Genomic DNA, 22,143 nt, shown 5'->3' with positions numbered 1-22,143 from the left:
GAAATAGAGAAAATTAATCACTAACCTTTGATCTTCATCAGATGACACTCATAGGACATCATGTTACACAATACATTTATGTTTTGTTCGATAATGTGCAATTTATATCCACAAATCTCGGTTTACATTGGCGCCATGTTCAGAAATGCCTCCAAAATATCTGGAGGAATTGCAGAGAGCCACGTCAAATAACAGAAATACTCAAACTTTGGTGAAAGATACATGTTTTACATATAATTAAAGATACACTTGTTCTTAATGCAACTGCTGTGTCAGATTTCGAAAACTTTACATAAAAAGCACACCATGCAATAATCTGAGACGGCGCTCAGATAAAAACATTTCTCCGCAATGTTGGAGTCAACAGAAATCCGAAATTACATCATAAATATTCCCTTACCTTTGATCATCTTCATCAGAATGCACTCCTAGGAATCCTAGTTCCACAATAAGTCGTTGTTTTGTTTGATAATGTCCATTACTTATGTCTAAGTAGCTACTTTTGCTAGCATGTTTAGTGCACATGTCCAAACGCTTGCGCAGATGCAGGCGAACTCGGACGAAAACTTAAAGTTATATAACAGGTCGAATAAACTGGTCAAACTAAGTATAGAGACTCAATCTTCAGGATGTTGTTATCATATATATCCAATAACGTTCTAACTGGAGCATTCCTTCATGTCTGTAGTAGTTATGGAACGCAAGGCGATATCATGAGGAAAGCGCGTGACCAGGAACTGGCATTCTGCCAGACCAATGACTGAAACACCTCCCATCCGGCCCCACATCACACTAGAGGCTTCATTCCAGACTGTTGACGTTCTACAGACTGTTGACATCTAGTGGAAGCGTAGGAAGTGCAAACAGATCCATATCTTACAGGGAATTGAATCGGTGATGAGTTGAACATTGACCAGTTTCAGAATTCTTACTTCCTGTTTGGATTTTTTCTCAGGATTTTGCCTGCCATATGAGTTCTGTTATACTCACAGACATCATTCAGACATCATTCAAACAGTTTTAGAAACGAATAATAATACACATATATTAGCATCTGGGACAGAGTAGGAGGCAGTTCACTATGGGCACGCAATTCATCCAAAAGTGAAAATGCTGCCCCTATCATAAAGAAGTTGAACAAAACTCAAACAGGCAACAGAAACAGGATCTGTCTTATTTCTGTAAATACAGTGCCTTCAGAAAGTATTCAGACCCCTTTAACTTTTTCAGATTTTTTTTTTTTTTAAGTTACAGCCTAATTCTAAAATGGATTAAATAAAAACAATTTGACAGCAATCTATGCACTACCCCATAACGACAACATGAAAAACAGGTTTTTATAAGTTTTTGCAAAGTTATTAAAAATGAAAAACATAATAGTAATAATAATAAAAATAAGTATTCAGACCCTTTGCTTGGAGACTCGAAATTGAGTTCAGGTGCATCCTGTTTCCATTGATCATCCTTGAGAGATGTTTCTACAACTTGATTGGAGTCCACTTGTGGTAATTTCAATTGATTGGACATTATTTTGAAAGGCACACGCCTGTCTATATAAGGTCCCACAGTTGACAGTGCATGTCAGAGCAAAAACTAAGCCATCAGGTCGAAGGAATTGTCCGTAGTGCTCTGAGACAGGGTTGGCACAGATCTGGGGAAGGGTACAAATCATATTTTCTTAGTCACATGCGCCGAATACAACAGGTGTAGACCTTAAATTGAAATGCTTACTTACGAGCCCCTAACCGACAGTGCAGTTTCAAAAAATACAGATAAGAATAAGAGAGAAAAGTAACAAGTAATTAAAGAGCAGCAGTAAAAAATAAATATATATACAGGGGGGTGCCTGTACAGAGTCAATGTGCGGGGGCACCTGTTAGTTGAGGTAGTATGTACATGTAGGTAGAGTTAATTAAAGTGACTATGCATAGATGACAACAGAGAGTGGCAGTGGTGTGGGGGGGCAGGCAGGCAATGCGAGTAGTCTGGATAGCCATTTGACTAGATGTTCAGGAGTCTTATTGCCCGGGGGTAGAAGCTGTTTAGAAGTCTCTTGGACCTAGACTTAGCGCCCCAGTACCGCTTGCCATGTGGTAGCAAAGAGAACAGTCTACGACTAGGGTGGCTGGAATCTTTGACAGTTTTTAGGGCCTTCCTCTGACACCACCTGGTATAGAGGTTCTGGATGGCAGGAAGCTTGGCCCCAGTGATGTACTGTGCGGTCAGGCCGAGCAGTTGCCATACCAGGCAGTGATGCAACCAGTCAGGATGCTCTCGATAGTGCAACTGTAGAACCTTTTGAGGATCTGAGGACCCATACCAAATCTTTTCAGTCTTCTGAGGGGGAATAGGTTTGGTTGTGCCCGCTTCACGACTGTCATGGTGTGCTTGGACTATGTTAGTTCGTTGGTGATGTGGACACCAAGGAACTTGAAGCCCTCAACCTGCTCCACTGCAGTCCCGGGTGTGCTCAGTCCTTTTTTTCCTGTAGTCCACAATCATCACCTTTGTCTTGATCAGGGTTAGGGAGAGGTTGTTGTCCTGGCACCACACGGCCAGGTCTCTGACCTCCTCCCTATAGGCTGTCTCGTTGTTGTCGTTAATCAGGCCTACCACTGTTGTCATCGGCAAATGTAATGGTGGTGTTGGAGTCATGCCTGGCCGTGCAGTCATGAGTGAACATGGAGTACAGGAGGCGGCTGAGCACGCACCCCTGAGGGGCCCTTGTGTTGAGGATCAGCGTGGCAGATGTGTTGTTACCTACCCTTACCACCTGGGGGTGGCCCGTCAGGATCCAGTTGCAGAGGGAGGTGTTTAGTCTCAGGGTCCTTAGCTTATTGATGAGCTTTGAGGGAACTATGGTGTTGAACACTGAGCTGTAGTCAATGAATAGCCTTCTCACGTAGGTGTTCCTTTTGTTCAGGTGTGAAAGGGCAGTGCGGAGTGCAATAGAGATGGCATCATCTGTGGCTCTGTTGGGGCAGTATGCCAATTGGAGTGGGTCTAGGGTTTTTGGGATGATGGTGTTGATGTGAGCCATGACCAGCCTTTCAAAGCACTTCATGGCTACAGATGTGCGTGCTACGGGTCGGTAGTCATTTAGGCCGGTTACCTTAGTGTTCTTGTGCACAGGCACTATGGTGGTCTGCTATAAACATGTTGGTATTACAGACTCGGACAGGGAGAGGTTGAAAATGTCAGTGAAGACACTTGCTAGTTGGTTAGTGCATGATTGCAGTACACATCCTGGTAATCCATCTGGCCCTGCGGCCTTGTAAATGTTGACCTGTCTAAAGATCTTATTCACATCGGCTGCGGAGAACGTGATCACACAGTCTTCCTGTACAGCTGGTGCTCTCATGCATGTTTTAGTGTTATTGGCCTCGAAGCGAGCATATAAGTAGTTTAGCTTGTCTGGTAGGCTCGTGTCACTGGGCAGCTCTCGGCTGTGCTTCCCTTTGTAGTCTGTAATGGTTTGCAGGCCCTGCCACATCCGACAAGCGTCGGAGCCAGTGTAGTACGACTCGATCTTAGGCCTGTATTGATGTTTTGCCTGTTTGATGGTTCTTCAGAGGGCATAGCGGGATTTCTTATAAGCTTCCGGGTTAGAGTCCTGCTCCTTGAAAGCGGCAGCTCTAGGTTTTAGCTTATTGCAGATGCTGCCTGTAATCCAGGTCTTCTGGTTGGGGTATGTACATACGGTCACTGGCGGGGTGTCATCGATGCACATATTGATGAAGCCAATGACAGATGTGGTGTAATCCTCAATGCCATTGGAGGATTCCCGGAACATTTTCCAGTCTGTGCTAGCAAAACAATCCTGTAGCTTAGCATCTGCTTCATCTGACCAGTTTTTTTTTTATTGATCTGGTCACTGGTGCTTCCTGCTTTAATTTTTGCTTGTAAGCAGGAATCAGGAGGATGGAATTATGGTCAGATTTGCCAAATAGAGGGCGAGGGAGAGGTTTGAATGCATCTGTGTGTGGAGTATAGGTGGTCCAGATTTATTTTCCCTCTGGTTGCACATTTTAACATTTATGCAGTATTGAAGGGCCCCAAGAACACAGTGGCCTCCATCATTCTTAAATGGAAGAAGTTTGGAACTACCAAGACTCTTCCTAGAGCTGGTTGCCTGGCCAAACTGAGCAATCTTGGGGAGAAGGGCCTTGGTCAGGGAGGTGACCAAGAACCCAATAGTCACTCTGGTAGAGCTCTGGAGTTGCTCTGTGGAGATGGGAGAACCTTCCAGAAGGACAACCTTCCCTGCATTATTCCACCATTCAGGTTTTATGGCATTGGGCAGGCAGAAGTCAATGAGAAACAATATTATCTGGTCTGATGAAACCAATATTGAACTCTTTGGCCTGGATGCCATGTGTCAACGTCTGGAGGAAACCTGGCACCATCCCTACGGTGAAGCATGGTGGTGGCAGAATCATGCTGTGGCGATGTTTTTCAGCAGCAGGGACTAGGAGACTAGTCAGGATCGAGGCAAAGATGCGCAGAGTACAGAGATCCTTGATGAAAACCTGCTCCAGAGCTCTCAGGAACTCAGACTGGGGCGAAGGTTCACCTTCCAACAGGACAACGACCCTAAGCACACAGCCAAGACAACACAGGCGTGGCTTCGGGACAAGTCTCAATGTCCTTGAGTGGCCCAGACTTAAACCTGATCGAATATCTCTGGGGAGACCTGAAAATAGCTGTGCAGCAATGCTCTCCATCCAACCTGACGGCTTGAGAGGATCTGCAGAGAACAATGGGAGAAACTCCCCAAATACAGGTGTGCCAAGCTTGTAGCGTCATTCCCAAGAAGACTTGAGGCTTTAATCGCTCCCAAAGGTGCTTCAACAAAGTACTGAGTGAAGAGTCTGAATACTTATGTAAATGTCATGTTCCAGTTTATTTTTAATAAATTTGCAAAAATGTCTAAACCTGTTTTTGCTTTGTCTTTATGGGGTAATCAATTTTAGAACAAGGCTTTAACCTAACAGGCTTTAACCTAACATGTGGAGAAAGTCAAGGTGGTCTGAATACTTTGATTATAAAGCCAGGCACATTTTCCAGTTAGGCTATTGATTATAGGCCTAATTAGGTTGGTTTCCTCTCTCCTTGCTTTTCTTAGACAATAGGGCAAGGGTTGTTTTCTCATCTCTTCATTCTGCTGCTGCCTCGGTGCATTGTTCTCAACACAAGGGAAACTTTGTTTCTGAACAGCACACATTGACCACTATCCAACACGGGAGAAACACTCTTGTTATAAAAGATATATGTTTATTAGTGTTGCTTCATTGTTCTTATGTAATATAACCATATACAATTTCAGTAGCATATGTATTAGACTGATGGACTGTGCCTCCATAATGGATCAGTCAACTCAGACCAAAGCCAATCAGACGGGTGTCTTGTACACCATGATACTTTTTTTTAAATTAGCTACTCCTCGGCTAAAGAAATCTTGGTCGACCAAACAATCGACCAGTCAACTAATGGGTCAGCCCTAATAGGAAGGAATGGGGTAGATCAGATACATTTCTCAAATGTTCAGAAAATGTTAGCTATGTCCGCTCATTGCAAAAATATCACCGTAAATGCAGTGCACTCGTTGAGCACTGTATTGAGATGATGTGACGTCAGTGTTTTCCCTATATTCATTTAGCAGCTGCAAAAAATATGTATTTTAAGACCCTAGTAGCAATGCTGAATCCTGAAGTGGGATTCATGTAATGTTAAGCCTACTAAGTTACTTTTAATAAGAGGTAGTAGCATCAATGTCTGGTTCATCAGTCAGACCACTCAGCAGGCCTACCGGTATCTATTTTTGTAGATTCATGTTCTTTCACATCGGGTAACACAGTTTCCAGATCAGAATTTACAATAGGCCTCATCACAGTTAGGGCCAGCGATACTCGTTAGTATCGTGTCAAGGAAACAACAAAGGGGATTTGGCTTCTTTCAGGGGGAAAAAAAGCCAGAAGACTGCTAAACAACTAAACTGATCAAATTTCCACCTTACTATTTGCGTTGAACCCCCCCCCCCTTTGTTTTTCTACTGCTGCTACGCGCTGTTTATCTATGCATAGATACTTTACAAATTACCTCGATTAACCTAAACATTGCATTTGGGTAATTGAATTAAGATTGGTATGTTGACTTTTTTGTCACACTTTAGAATAGATTGAATAGTAATATATTACGTTCTTTCCAATTCTAAGCTGGTGTGACTTGTGCGCTAACAGTTTCCTCTTTTCTCTCTTCAGTAAAAGAAGGCACAGCAAGAGGCGCATAGAAACATTTCCATACTCGATGACATTACATCGCAATGTCCGATCGTTTGGGGCAAATAACCAAGTCCAAGGATGGGAAAAGCAAGTATTCCTCACTCAGCCTATTTGATAAGTACAAGGGAAAGTCTATAGAAACTCAGAAAACTGCAGGTAAGTCATTGTCCATTCTTTTTCAAGTACTTGTGTGCAGACCTGGGTTCAAATATTTCTTACTTAAAGGCCCCCATCATAGGGCAATGCCTCCTATTTCAACTTAATTTCTGTCCTATAGCGGAAATTCTCGTTTAACTTCCACCTCCCAAGGATGATGCAGGCTGCTAAAAATATATTCACGAATTGGGGGTAGGAACGCTGTGGTGATTTCCACATGGCGTGGAGAAATAACAACAAATAGAGCACTGACTTCTGTCAGTGTAGCTAGCTAGCATGCTAACCTTATCTAGCAAGCAAGTATATTTTGTTGCTACACCCTATTCAAAGAATTCGCTGTCTAGGCTGTGGCTGATTCTGGAGCTGGATTTGTCATAAGCAATCAAGGGAAAACTTAGCCACAGATGGCTAGTGGAAACCAGTATCTTTGACTTTGCAATCTAAGTTTTGGCATCTTCCATAAATTGTGGGCGCGAAACCGCCATAGAAATAATAAGATGACGCTCTGGTAATATGGATAGCCAAACTGTTGAATGGTTTGGACCACGTCTTTCTACATTGTAATGGACATGGTGCAACCTTGGCTGCTGGCAGGCTATTCGGCTGCGCTACAGTAATGCCAAGTCAGCCCTGGCTCTTGCCATGGTTCTCACAGTTAGGAGGAAGTGAAATGATGGGCTACAATGGCTTTGCTCATGATGAATGCCGCAAATGATATGTAACAACACCCTGAGCACATCAGATACGAAAAGAAACACCAATAAAAATGTAACAACAGTTATGAGATAGACACTTGTGTTTTCTAGCTGCACCAGTCCAGTGGTCAAAACCATTCATCTAGGGGGAGTGGGGTTCCAAAATGCAATCATTGCACATGCAATTTTACAATGTTAAAGTGGTTATATATATATATGTATATATTATTATTTTATTTTTCTCTATACAGACTAGCTTAAAAATAAGTGAAGCTTGACTAATTATCCAATGCCTTATGATAATTTGATGGTTAAAAGTGGGGGTTCAGCAAGTTTCACGGCTATGAGACAGACGATACTTTTACATACAAGAACAAAATATTTAATTTGACATTTAGCTCATCTGCACTTGATCTACTGACCACTACGATCTACCTTCTGAGCAGGTCCTACAACGTGGGTACTAGCCCTACAGTGAGGGCGGTGTCTGCTACCCATATTGCCTGGGAGCAGGGCTCGGGGCCACCCTCATAAGAGATGTTCCTGTCTCCTTGGTCGACTTCCCACTGTTCACCCAACTCCACTGGCAGGGCCAGCCCTCTCGAGATGAATCGGCACCCTTTTATTGGGACTTGCTCTTTGTCTGGCTGGCTCTACTGCAGCTGTGACAGTCAATCCTTGTGATGTTGTGAAAACAAGATTGCAATCTCTGAGCAAAGGGGCGAAGAGGAGAGTTACAACAGTGTGGTTGACTGTCAGTAAGATCATATGTAAGGAGGGTCCCTTCTGCCTTCCTGAAGGGAACAGGCTGCAGGGCGCTGGTCTTCGCTCCTCTCTTCAGCATTGCCCAGGTCATGTATGTTATTGGCATCGGAGGGTTCATCCTGGACCATTCATCTTTCAACTATTTGTCTGCATGAGACGACCAACCCTGCCTGGCTGTGCATGGGACTCTCGCATGTCGGATGATGTATCTCCACAAATGACTGGCAGCTTTACACCAATATATGTTACAGATTAAAATACAAAATTGTTGACATGTCAGAGCTTTGGAGCCTAGAAAAGACAGAAAAAAAGCGTTATGTAGTATGGTCTTCCTGTATGGTCTAACGGCTGCACTGCGCTTTCTCCAAGTGGGTTGCTAGCTTATTTCGTGGTCTGGGGCCAATGTTTGCGCAGATGTCAGTTTTCAGAACTGGGGATGGAGAAGTGTAGCAGTAATGCTGGCTGGGGAGTCCCATGGTTTCCTCTGGGAGAGGTGGGGAACACTTTAACTAACAACTGAAGTCTTTTTCACACTGTTATTTAATTAATTAATTAATTAGCTGGAATTATTTTTTTCTCCATTTAATCTGGTTCGCACATGTGAATTGTTAATTTCACTGTGGACGACTGAGGCCAAAGGGCAGTCTCTGCTGTAACCAAGAAGCTTGATCTTGCAGACTAGCCACTTAGATAGCAAGTTGGCAAATGAAGTGCCAAAATATTTTTTTCTTCTAAGCAGTGGCGTAGTCATGTGCACCCCCCACAAAAAAAAGTGTATTTAAAATCTTACCACTGAAGCCTAATTGTGTTATATCCTAAATACTTCATTCATATTATGCAGTATACAGTGGGGCAAAAAAGTATTTAGTCAGCCACCAATTGTGCAAGTTCTCCCACTTAAAAAGATGAGAGAGGCCTGTAATGTTCATCATAGGTACACTTCAACTATGACAGACAAAATGAGAAAAGAAATTCCAGAAAATCACATTGTAGGATTTTTAATGAATTTATTTGCAAATTATGGTGGAAAATAAGTATTTGGTCAATAACAAAAGTTTCTCAATACTCTGTTATATACCCTCAAACGTTTTCTGTAAGTCTTCACAAGGTTTTCACACACTGTTGCTGCTATTTTGGCCCATTCCTCCATGCAGATCTCCTCTAGAGCAGTGATGTTTTGGGGCTGTTGCTGGGCAACACGGACTTTCAACTCCCTCCAAAGATTTTCTATGGGGTTGAAATCTGGAGACAGGCTAGGCCACTCCAGGACCTTGAAATGCTTCTTACGAAGCCACTCCTTCGTTGCCCGGGCGGTGTGTTTGGGATCATTGTCATGCTGAAAGACCCAGCCACGTTTCATCTTCAATGCCCTTGCTGATGGAAGGAGGTTTTCACTCAAAATCTCACGATACATGGCCCCATTCATTCTTTCCTTTACACGGATCAGGCGTCCTGGTCCCTTTGCAGAAAAACAGCCCCAAAGCATGATGTTTCCACCCCCATGCTTCACAGTAGGTATGGTGTTCTTTGGATGCAACTCAGCATTCTTTGTCCTCCAAACACGACGAGTTGAGTTTACTAAAAAGTTCTATTTTGGTTTCATCTGACCATATGACATTCTCCCAATCTTCTTCTGGATCATCCAAATGCTCTCTAGCAAACTTCAGACGGGCCTGGACATGTACTGGCTTAAGCAGGGGGACACGTCTGGCACTGCAGGATTTGAGTCCCTGGCGGCGTAATGTGTTACTGATGGTAGGCTTTGTTACTTTGGTCCCAGCTCTCTGCAGGTCATTCACTAGGTCTCCCCATGTGGTTCTGGGATTTTTGCTCACCGTTCTTGTGATCATTTTGACCCCACGGGGTGAGATCTTGCGTGGAGCCCCAGATCGAGGCAGATTATCAGTGGTCTTGTATGTCTTCCATTTCCTAATAATTGCTCCCACAGTTGATTTCTTCAAACCAAGCTGCTTACCTATTGCAGATTCAGTCTTCCCAGCCTGGTGCAGGTCTACAATTTTGTTTCTGGTGTCCTTTGACAGCTCTTTGGTCTTGGCCATAGTGGAGTTTGGAATGTGACTGTTTGAGGTTGTGGACAGGTGTCTTTTATACTGATAACAAGTTCAAACAGGTGCCATTAATACAGGTAACGAGTGGAGGACAGAGGAGCCTCTTAAAGAAGACGTTACAGGTCTGTGAGCCAGAAATCTTGCTTGTTTGTAGGTGACCAAATACTTATTTTCCACCATAATTTGCAAATAAGTTCATTAAAAATCCTACAATGTGATTTTCTGGATTTTTCTCATTTTGTCTGTCATAGTTGAAGTGTACCTATGATGAACATTACAGGCCTCATCTTTTTAAGTGGGAGAACTTGCACAATTGGTGGCTGACTAAATACTTTTTTGCCCCACTGTATATACAGTAGGGTTATGGAGTGTTCTCATTGTCCACTTTACTTGAGGGCTAAAGACAGTAGGTCAAGACTTAGATTAGTTTATGGTCATTATTTAGTTTCTTTGTATTAATGACATGCCCCTAAATGTAATGCAAATTGTTTTGTATTAGCCTTAACTGAGTGGATTGGCAGTTCTCACACTACAGCGGGATCAGGACTGACTGAGCCTGCCAAATAGCATCACTGATACTGTCTGCACCAGGTCATTGAACATAGGAAATTACTTGCATCACTTTGTATGTTATGTCTAGTTTTGTATATGTTCATATAATGAAATGTATAGCTTTCTGCTATAAACAAAAAAGTGCAAAAACACAAGTTTTCCCACACATTTTAATTAGCTTGATGGCTCAGGTGGCCAAGTGGATGCTACCGCTAAAAGCTGTTTGGCTCAGCCAAAGATGATCTATTATATTGCTCAGTTGTAACTCACAAAGACTAACTTTGCAGGTGTTTCTGATTTTAATAAACAATGCCATGCTGGTGGATGGTAACGTTCAATTAAAACCCAGCCCTGAAAAGAAACGCAGACTCAAAAGTATTAGCACGTGATATCATAGGTGAGAAATGCTGCATTGGCACGGAAAATATCTGAAGTTACCACTTTGGATTTTCCAATTCAACCACAAATATATCATACTTTAACTAAAATGATGACTTATTGACTTAAATTGTTGAGTAAGATATAGGCATAGTTTTTCACCGAGAGAGGGAAATGTGTATTTGAGAACTTTCAAATATGTCCCGAATCAACTACTAACATGGGAATGTATTTCCAAATGCATTCCAATATTCAACTACTTGTCTTTTTAAATAAAATATGTTTTAATACTTCGAAATGTATGTTCAAGTAATTAAGATATTTGAACCCAGGTCTGCTTCTGTGTTTTAAACTCATATGTGCAAGGATTTGATTTGGCTTGGCTCATGAAAGTTGACCAATACAAAAAATTTGCAAAGAGCTTTATTCCCACCTCTATCCTCCCCTCTGTCTGTGTCCACTCTTACTCCCACTATCCATCCTTCTCTCGCCTCTTTCTCCTCCCCTCTTCCTCCCAGCAGTTCCACGACATGGCTTACAGAGTCTTGGCAAAGTGGCCGCAGCCCGGCGCATGCCCCCACCCGCTCACCTGCCGAGCCTGAAGTCCGAGAACAAAGGAAACGACCCCAACGTGATTATCGTGCCCAAAGACGGAACAGGATGGGCAAACAAGCAGGAACAACCCGATCAAAAGAGGTGGGTGAGAGAGCCCGGGATGGACACTGGGGAAGGTGGTCTGAATAACAGATTAATTCCGTTACATCCAACTGTTTCTTGGAGATTGAACATCTCTAGACAGCAATTTTGCCATTTCAATCAGCAACTGATGTACACTGAACAAAAATATAAACGCAACAATTTCTAACATTTTACTCAGTTACAATTCAAATAAGCAAACCAGTCAATTTAAATAAATTCAATAGGCACTAATCTATAGATTTTACATGGCTGGGTATACAGATATGCATCTGTTGGTCACCGATACCTTTTTTATAAAAAGGTAGTGGCGTGGATCAGGAAACCAGTCAGTATCTGGTTTGATGACAATTTGCCTCATGTAGCGCAGCACATCTCCTTCACATAGAGTTGATCAGGCTGTTGACTGTGGCCCGTGGAATGTTGTCCGACTCTTCAATGGCTGTACGAAGTTGCTGGATATTAGCGGGAAGTGGAACACGTTGTACACCATCGATCCAGAGCATCCAAAACATGCTCATTGGGTGACATGTCTGCTGAGCATGCAGGCCATGGAAGAACTAGGACATTTTCAGCTTCCAGGAATTGGCCGTCGAAGATGAGCATTTGCCCACTGAAGTCAGTTACGACGCCGAACTGCAATCAGGTCAAGACCCTAGTGAGGATGACGAGCACTCAGATGAGCTTTCCTGAGACTGTTTCTGACAGATTCTTTGGTTGTGCAAGACCAGAGTTTCATCAGCTGTCCGAGTGGCACCGCAGGTGAAGAATCCAGATATGGAAGTCTTGGGTTGGCATGATTACATGTGGTGTGCGGTTGTGACACCGGTTGTGGCTGGTGAAAGACATTCTTACCCAGCAATGCCAAAATCTACCCAAATTTGGCGGGTGTTCATTTCCCAACGTCGTCTATTTTACTAACCTATTCCTCATTTTGTAGGCTAAGAATGAGCCTAAAGAAATGTGCCGTCATAACGCGGTCATTTAAGATCTAGCTTTAAAGTGAAGTTACTTACAATATGTCGGTTTTCAACATAGTTGACATTACAGGTTTTTAGATTTTTATTTTTTAGTTAATACATTTGCACAGAGACCTTATTTACATAAGTATTCAGACCCTTTGCTGTGAGACTCAATTGAGCACAGGTGCATCCTGTTTCCATTGATCCTTGAAGTTTCTACAACTTGATTGGAGTCCACCTGTGGTAAATTTCAATTTATTGGACGTGATTTGGAAAGGCACAAACCTGTAAGGTCCTACAGAGCAAAAACCAAGCAATGAGGTTGAAGGAATTGTCCGTAGAGCACCAAGACAGGATTGTGTCGAGGCACATATCTGGGGAAAGGTACCAAAACAGGTCTGCAGCATTGAAGTTCCATAAGAACACTGTGGCCTCCATCATTCTTAAATGGAAGAAGCTTGGAACCACCAAGACTCTTCCTAGAGCTGGCAGCCCGGCCAAACTGAGCAATCGGGGGAGAAGGTTCTTGGTCAGGGAGGTGACCAAGAACCCGGTGGTCACTGTGGCAGAGCTCTGGAGTTCCTCTGTGGACATGGGAGAACCTTCCAGAAGGACACCCATCTCTGCAGCACTCCACCAATTAGGTCTTTATGGTAAATTGGCCAGACGGAAGCCATTCCTCAGTAAAAGGCACATGACAGCCCCCTTGTCAAAAGACACCTAAAGGACCATCAGAAACAAGATTATCTGGTCTGATGAAACCAAGATTGAACTCTTTGGCCTTAATGCCAAGCGTCACGTGTGAAGGAAACATGGCACCGTCCCTACAGTGAAGCATGGTGGTGGCAGCATCATGCTATGGGGATGTTTTTTAGCAGCAGGGACTATTCCGGATCGAGGAAAAAATTAACGGAGCCAAGTACAGAGATCCTTGATAAACTTGCTGCAAAGAGCTCGGAACCTCAGACTGGGGTGAAGGTTCACTTTCCAACAGGACAACGACCCTAAGCACACAGACAAGTCTCTGAATGTCCTTGAGTGGCCCAGCCAGAGCCTGGACTTGAATCCTATCAAACATCTCTGGAAGGACCTGAAAATTGCTGTGCAAAGTTGCTCCCCACCCACCTGACAGAACTTGGGAAGAATGGGAGAAACTCCCCAAATACAGGTGTGCAAAGCTTGTAGTGGCATACCCAAGAAGATTTGAGGCTGTAATCACTGGCAAAGGTGTATCAACAAAGTTATTAAAGGGTCTGAATACTTATGTAAATATAATACTTCATATTTTTCTTTCCATCAATTTGCAAACATTTCTAAACCAGTTTTTTGTCATTATGGGGTATTGTGTGTAGATTGGGGGGGGGGAACAATTAAATACTTTCTAGAGTATGGCTGTAATGTAACAAAGTGGAAAGTGAAGGGGACTGAATACTTTCTGAATGCGCTGTATGTCTATCTTTCAACCACGCAGGTCTACAAAAATATATATTTAAAATTTTCAAAAAGTACTGGCTGGCAACGTTCAGTAAAAAAAACAACAACACCATAATCTATTATAAAACACATAAAACGGCCTGTAACTAACAGGTTCTTACCGTCCTGTAGGTTTTCATTTTTTATATACAGTACCAGTCAACTTTGGACACACCTAATCATTCAAGGGTTTTTATTGATTTTTTACAATTTTTCTACATTGTACAGTAATAGACTTCAAAACTATGAAATAACACATGTAAGCAAAAAAGTGTTAAATCTAAATATATTTTTGATTCTTCAAAGTAGCCACCCTTTGCCTTGATGACAGCTTTGCATGATCTCAACCAGCTTCATGAGGTAGTCGACTGGAATGCATTTAAATTAACAGGTGTGGTGTGTTAAAAGTACATTTGTGGAATTTCTTTCCTTAATGTGTTTGAGCCAATCTGTTGTGTTGTGACAAGGTAGGGGTGGTATACAGAAGATGGCACTATTTGGTAAAAGACCAAGTCCATATTATGGCAAGTACAGCTCAAATAAGCAAAGAGAAACGACTCCATCATTATCAGTCCATCATCAAGACATGAAAGTCAGTCAATAAGGAAAATTTCAATAACTTTGAAAGTTTCTTCAAGTGCAGTCGCAAAAACCATTGAGCTATGATAACTGGCTTTCATGAGGACCGCCACAGGAAAGGAAGACCCAGAGTTACCTCTGCTGCAGAGGATTAAGTTCATTAGAGTTACCAGCCTCAGAAATAGCAGCCCAAATAAATGCTTCACAAAGTATAAGTAACAGACACATCTCAACATCAACTGTTCAGCGGAGACTGCGTGAATCAGGCCTTTGTGGTGGAATTGCTGCAAAGAAACCACTACTAAAGGACACCAATAATAAGAAGAGACTAGCTTGGGCCAAAAAACACGAGCAATGGACATTAGACCGGTGGAAATCTGTCCTTTTGGTCTGGTGAGTCCAAATGTGAGTTTTTTTTTTTTGTTGTTCCAACTGCCGTGTGAGTAGGTGAACAGATGATCTCTGCATGTGTGGTTCTCACCGTGAAGCATGGAGGTGGGGGTGCTTTGCTTGTGACAGTGTCTGATTTATTTAGAATTCAAGGCACTCTTAACCAGCATCTGGTTTGCGCTTAGTGGGACTATCATTTGTTTTTCAACAGGACAATGACCCAACACACACCTCCAGGCTGTGTAAGGGTTATTTGACCAAGGAGAGTGATGGAGTGCAGCATCAGATGACCTGGCCTCCACAATCACCTGACCTCAACCCAATTGAGATGGTTTGGGATGAGTCAGACTGTAGAGTGAAGGAAAAGTAGCCAACAAGTGCTCAGCATATGTGGGAACTCCTTCAAGACTGTTGGAAAACCATTCCAGGTGAAGCTTGTTGAGAGAATGCCAAGAGTGCAAAGCTGTCAAGGCAAAGGGTGGCTACTTAGATCAAAATATATTTTATATTATTCAAACGTTTTTGCTTACTACATGATTCCATATGTGTTATTTCATGGTTTTGATGTCTTCACTATAATTCTACATTGTGTAAAATAAAGAGAACTCTTTAAATTAGTAAATGTCCAAACTTTTTACTGGTACTGTATTTCTTAAATTACCTTTTTTAATTTTCATATATTTGATGCTGTAATCTTGAAGCCCATTCAAAAGACCTGGGACATGACCCCGGAAGTATGACGTGGGAGGATGACACTTGCACATCGTATTGAGTGAACACTGGTCAAGCAGTGTTATTGATTCAGTAAAGGTCCAGGGAGAAGAGGAAGTCGGCAAACGGCGGCCAAAAGATTTAGGACACCATCACAATGTGAAGTGGCTGATCTTGTGTCATCACCTTCATCCTCAGTAACCAGGTTTACATCCAACCTTTTTTATGCGAGTATATGTCGGATACAAAATGTCATGACAGGCCTAAAGGAAACATCAAATGTAACTTTCCCAAATGTCGACAAAAGAAAATTACAGTAGACAAGGTGGGATCAATGGAGGTGAAAATGCCTTCATGCACAAATGTATTGTAACGACCTTGGGTTTATAAGCGCGGAAATCGACTCTGCCGCTCGAGCACAGTCGATAGCGCGCCGGACCTCGGGCTAGAATGGTGAGGGTTCGAGACCTGCTCCCTGCTGTTTCATTACATTGGTGTCAGAAGTGATCGGAACTTACATCCACGACAGTACGTGTGCTTGGCCGGTGAGTGCTTTCCTGTAAGACGTAGAGTCGCAAGCTAGCACGAGGACGCGCTCTTTGAAATGAGGGAGTAGTGTTACGGCCCTGGGTTTGTAAGCGCGGAAATCGACTCTGCCGCTCGAGCATGCTTTTGCGGAACAGTCGATAGCGCGCCGGACCTCGGGCTAGAATGGTGAGGGTTCGAGACCTGCTCTCTGCCTGTTTCATTACAGTATAAAATAACCATATCGAAGTGAACTTGGAGTCATTTGATGTTTTGTGGTCCTACCGCTATGACTCGGGAAAGCATGCACTTTATTAAGCTACAGAGGAAATAAGTTAGGGTTGTGAACATGCAAAGGGATGAGCTTGATAGAAACTACTTCTGTGGTTTACTACTGGTACCACATGGCAAAAATACAACGCATGCGACACATTGCATGCAGTGCCACTCAACGCAAGCTAGTCCGGACAGATGAGTCGGACAGATGAGTCGCGGCGGTCTGGATTGCCTCCCAATGAAATGAATGGTCTTCTGCCCGGAACGCATACAGTTTGATGCAACCACATTCTGGTGACATGATCGGTGCTTGGCTGCCGTTAAAAAATTCTTGCTTTTTTTGTCCTTCATTTTGGTAGCTGCACTGTATCTGCGAGCTGTTGGCTAGAGCGCAGTGGGGACATTCACTATAAAACACTTTTTTTGTGACAAAACCATCAGTACAGTTTTAAATTGTTTTCTATTGCATTTTAACTTTACTTTAATTCAGTACATTGGAATTTAACAGCAAATGTTTTGTGTACTATGTCATCCATCTCACACAGCTTTTTATCCACAAGTCAATTTGAAGGATATACAGTTGAAGTCGGAAGTTTGCATACACCTTAGCCAAATACATTTAAACTCAGATTTTCACAATTCCTGACATTTAATCAGAGTAAGAATTCCTTGTCTTGGGTCTGTTAGGATCAGCACGTTATTTTAAGAATGTGAAATGTCAGAATAATAGTAGAGAGAATTATTTATTTCAGCTTTATTTCATCATCAGAAGTTTACATACACTCAATTAGTATTTGGTAGCATTGCCTTTTAAATTGTTTAACTTGGGTCAAACGTTTTGGGTAGCCTTCCACAAGCTTCCCACAATAAGTTGGGTGAATTTTGGCCCATTCCTCCTGACAGAGCTGGTGTAACTGAGTCAGGTTTGTAGGCCTCCTTGCTCACAGATGCTTTTTCAGTTCTGCCCACAAATTTTCTATAGGATTGAGGTCAGAGCTTTGTGATGGCCACTCAATACCTTGACTTTTGTTGTCCTTGAGCCATTTTGCCACAACTTTGAAAGTATGCTTGGGGTCATTTGAGATTTCTGAAAAAACATTTAAAGTATTGCTGCTTGCAATAATCCATTTGAAATTTAGATTTTACTCAATACAGGGTCTATTCTCGAGACACCCAAAGCCCTTGTGCCCGTTATTTCAGACGTATTTTAATGTTCTGTCAATTTACCGGAGCTCCCTGTTCCTTCCTCCTCCTGTCGTCTTCCACAGGAAGAATGGGCCAAAAAGACTAATTTGCGACCAAGCTTTAACTTCGTGACTGATGTCTTGAGATGTTGTTTCAATATATCCACATCATTTTCCTTCTTGATGTTGCCATCTATTTTGTGAAGTGCACCAGCGGCTCCTGCAGCAAAGCACCCCCACAACATGATGCTGCCACTCCTGTGCTTTACGGTTGGGATGGTGTTCTTTGGCTTGCAAGCCTCCCCCTTTTTCCTCCAAACATAACGATGGTCATTATGGCCAAACAGTTCTATTTTTGTTTCATCAGACCAGAGGACATTTCTCCAAAAAGTACGATCTTTGTCCCCATGTGCAGTTGCAAACCGTAGTCAGTTTTTTTTTTATTGCGGTTTTGGAGCAGTGGCTTCTTCCTTTCTGAGCGGCCTTTCAGGTTATGTCGATATAGGACTCGATATAGATACTTTTGTACCTGTTTCCTCCAGCATCTTCACAATGTCTGTTGCTGCTGTTCTGGGATTGATTTTCACTTTTCGCACCAAATTACGTTCATCTCTCGGAGAACGCATCTCCTTCCTGAACGGTATGACGGCTGCGTGGTCCCATGGTGTTTATACTTGCGTACTATTGTTTGTACAGATGAACGTGGTACCTTCAGGCGTTTGGAAATTGCTCCCAAGCATGAACCAGACTTGTGGTGGTCTACAATTTTTTTCTGAGGTCTTGGCTGATTTCTTTAGATTTTCCCATGATGTCAAGCGAAGAGGCACTGAGTTTGAAGGTAGGCCTTGAAATACATCCACAGGAACACCTCCAATTGACTCAAATTATGTCAATTAGCCTATCAGAAGCTTCTAAAGCCATGACATCATTTTCTGGAATTTTCCAAGCTGTTTAAAGACACAGTCAACTTAGTGTATGTGACCCACTGGAATTGTGATACAGTGAAATAATCTGTCTGTAAACAATTGTTTGAAACATTTCTTGTGTCATGCACAAAGTAGATGTCCTAACCGACTTGCCAAAACTATATTTTGTTAACAAGAAATTTGTGGAGTGGTTGAAAAACTATTTTTAATGACTCCAACCTAAGTGTATGTGAACTTATGTCTTCAACTGTACATCTCTGGTGGGAATATGTGCATATTGCTTTTATGCAGATTATAGAACATTCGCATGAAACTGTCGCCAGTTGGATGGAAACCTAGCTACTGATCTGAAGTGTTTTGCATGAATTTCGGTCACCTATTCAGTTGTTCCAGTCCCGTGCAGGTAAATTAGTGGAGATGAGGAAAAGAAACCATAATAGACTGAGATGCACTCTTGGATTAATGTATTCCCATGATGCAACATCTTTCATGAAATCAATGTGTTTTGTATTCTGAGAACATATAATCTCTTGCACAACCAATAGGTAACATTAGCCGGATGATGCAAGAATAGGGGGATAGTGGCATTGATGAGCAAGGAAATGGGTTTTTGTTCACCTGGTACACAATTTGTTGGAGTTTGTTTCTGTACACTTTCCTGCAGAGTGTGTCTGTGCACTTTTTGTATGGATGCGTTCAAACACTTTGTCCCAAGTGCAGTTGCAGGAAAGATAGTCTTTCGTCTTTGTGTCGCAGACTTGAGGGGCGTTTGTTTGCTACCTCAAGGTTAGCTGACATGCAGTCCGTAGAGCTGATTGTGTGGGAGTTGAGTGGTGGGAAGTGACCACTCTATTGTTTAGTGTGGGTGGCTGGAGGAGTGCGAGCAGGATGACTAATGAGTATATGGCAATGTTGCATGAACACCAAACATATGGCAATTATAAAAACAGCATTAGGGTGCTACTTTTTATTTAGTGTCATTTGCATAGCAGGTACATCACATTTCTCACACTAGTCATTCAATTCCAGACAGCAGAAAAAAGTGAGTATTTTTGTAATAATGCCTGGTACGCGAGAAGTGGGTGTACTATTTATTTCTAAATTCTCCAAGAGATTCTTGCTGGGTTATGTGTCCAAGTTCTGTAATGTGCCGAAGTGATACTGTGCACAGTATGTGTCTTGGCACAAGATGTGTATGCATCTAGTCTGCCTCTGTGTTCTGTCCTGAGCTGATGGAGTGATGGTTCCCTCTGTCTCCTCCCTCAGTTCCATTGCATCAACACAACAGCTGCCGGAGTTGCAGCCGCAGCTGGCTTTACAGAAATCTGTCTCCAATCTCCAGAAGACCACACCGGTAGCCAGTCAAGAGGTGGGTTTGGCCTCTACTTTTTATCTTCTACAGCTTGCGGTTTCACATTGTATTGTTTTTATTGGAATTGTGTTTTTCAAGTTAAATAAAATTCCTTCCTTTCTACAGAGCACAAACACAAGTGGACCAAAGCAATGGGCCCATCTAAATGGAAAGGCCGTAGAACTAGATGGTGAGTTGGAATCGGAAACCCAACTGCTTAAAATCACTGTGACTGTGATCAACTTTTGATGGATTTGCTATCAGACCTCTGACATGCTCCAATTTACTGCATGTCTCCACCACACCTCATAATGATTCTCCAGCAGCCTCTGTTTTATTTTTTACTTCTCTGACTGACAGCTGTGCCACTTGTTTTCATGGCAATGGCAGGTTTAAGGGCCTCAAACCGACTGCAGCCCTTCTCTCACGAGGAATTTCCAACGCTGAAGGCTGCTGGGGAACAGGACAAGGCTGGCAAGGAAAGAAGCACCTTCGATCCGTCGTATGGGCCCGGACCAAGCCTCCGCCCCCAGAGTGAGTCCAGTGAACAATGGCGGTGGTGGCACAAAAATTGACTGAAGTTCAAAAGTGGCCCAAATGCCTCGCAGCATATTTGCTAATAATCGAACAAGTGCCATGGGAAAATTGTGCACATACTTTAAAACAAATACGCTGCAATTTCACCACTTAACTCTTATGCCACGGCCTTCTTTTCTCAAATTCGTTTTCCTCTTGTCTCTCCAGATGTGACAAGTTGGAGGGAGGGTGGTGGGAGGAACCTTGTGCCCTCATCCCTGCCGGCCTGCCTGCCTTCAGAGACCGAGGGCAAGGCCAGCGGCGGGGCTGAAACTGGGAGCTCCCCCCCTCCTCTTCCCCCCTCTGCCTCCTCTATTCTCTCTGCCCCCATGGTCAGTCCCACCACTGCCACCATTGTCAGCGCCCCTCCAGCCCCGGAGCCCAAGGAGATCTCTCTGCGCCCCGCCCAGCCACTCCGCAGGCCCGCCCCCCCTGCCCTGAGCCATCACCACCCTACCACCACCACCTACCACGACATGCTGCCTGCCTTTGTATGTAGCGCAGTACTACTCTCCATTTATTTTCACTTTATGACACCATAATGCAAGATTCTGTTCTGACTATGCTTTTTGGCCATTGGTTTTCAGATGTGCCCCAAAGAGACTTGTGAAGCTCCCGGCACTGCTGAACACACTGGCCCTGTCACTGTGGTCGCCCCAGTCCGCTTTGACAACAGGCCCACCTTCAGGCAGCCCTACCCCAATAACAACCAAGAGCCTGTCAAGTAAGTAGTCACCTGCATATGCCCACTGTCTGGAAGTGTGAGCAATGCTCAGTTAAAATGATCATGAACGATTTAAAAAGGATAATACAAATGATGGGAATGATTTATTTTACTTAGCAAAAAAAATAAATGCAGACCTCTCACCTCCCCATGTTCCTATTCTCCTTGTAGTGGCGAGGTGGGAAGAGGAGAAAACCGCTTCATCCGCGGGCCCCTGCGCAACCCCTCCTCCCGACCCATCCGTCGACCTGGCGACAGACCCCCTCGTCCGGCAATCATCAACCCAGATGACCTGAAGGATCTGGATGAGCTAGACAACGACTGTGAAGATGGCTGGGCAGGTAGGGGGGTTCCCGTTATTATCGTCATCATACAAAGACTGAAACAACATGCATCAAAGGCAACATTTCTGTACATGTGCTCCAACGGAACTAGTTTGACCTTAATTAAAATGATGCTCCCTTGCTGTTCCAGGTATCCATGAAGAAGTCGATTACGGCGAGAAACTCAAGTTCAGTGATGATGAGGAGGAGCATGCCGCTGGTGAAAAGAACAAGATGTGGTGAGATTACCCCCACTCCCTTTGTGTTTGTGACTAAATTAATATTGTCGGTGCAATTTCTGTCATTTTAAGTGCAGTGACTGATGGTGAGATTTCTGGGTCCATCTCTGATCCAGGGCTGAATGGGAGAACCAACGTCGTGAGCGCCAGTTATCCCTGAGCTCAGGAGAGGGGCCATACCCCCAGGAGGGCCCTGAGGAGGAGGCTTACCTTGCCTACCAGGAGCAGATGGCCCACAGGAACACCAATGGCAGGTTCCCCTCTGGAGAAGCACAGGTAAGATCATACCAGGGTCCACTATGCCTCAGACTG

General features: G+C 43.4%; 1 protein-coding gene across 4 annotated transcripts in view; it reads left to right on the top strand.

The window, feature by feature from the left end:
- The window catches only part of LOC129864109 (protein PRRC2B-like), a 46,411-nt gene that overhangs the window by 5,608 nt on the left and 18,660 nt on the right, over positions 1–22,143 (top strand). For 3 of the 4 annotated variants that reach the window (XM_055936709.1, XM_055936711.1, XM_055936708.1), the window contains exons 2-11: positions 6,261–6,437; positions 11,415–11,592; positions 19,885–19,987; positions 20,096–20,159; positions 20,360–20,503; positions 20,714–21,036; positions 21,133–21,269; positions 21,441–21,610; positions 21,744–21,831; positions 21,948–22,107. In XM_055936709.1, coding sequence (XP_055792684.1) covers positions 6,323–6,437; positions 11,415–11,592; positions 19,885–19,987; positions 20,096–20,159; positions 20,360–20,503; positions 20,714–21,036; positions 21,133–21,269; positions 21,441–21,610; positions 21,744–21,831; positions 21,948–22,107 — 1,482 coding nt within the window. In that variant the 5' untranslated portion in view covers positions 6,261–6,322. The remainder of the gene's footprint in view (positions 1–6,260; positions 6,438–11,414; positions 11,593–19,884; positions 19,988–20,095; positions 20,160–20,359; positions 20,504–20,713; positions 21,037–21,132; positions 21,270–21,440; positions 21,611–21,743; positions 21,832–21,947; positions 22,108–22,143) is intronic. The other variant, XM_055936710.1, reaches the window with a different exon arrangement.

Source organism: Salvelinus fontinalis, chromosome 10 (assembly GCF_029448725.1).
Source record: "Salvelinus fontinalis isolate EN_2023a chromosome 10, ASM2944872v1, whole genome shotgun sequence".
Classification (NCBI taxonomy): Eukaryota; Metazoa; Chordata; class Actinopteri; order Salmoniformes; family Salmonidae; genus Salvelinus; species Salvelinus fontinalis.
The sequence above is the reverse complement of the archived record's forward strand: the minus strand, read 5'-3'. Positions and strand labels throughout refer to the sequence as shown.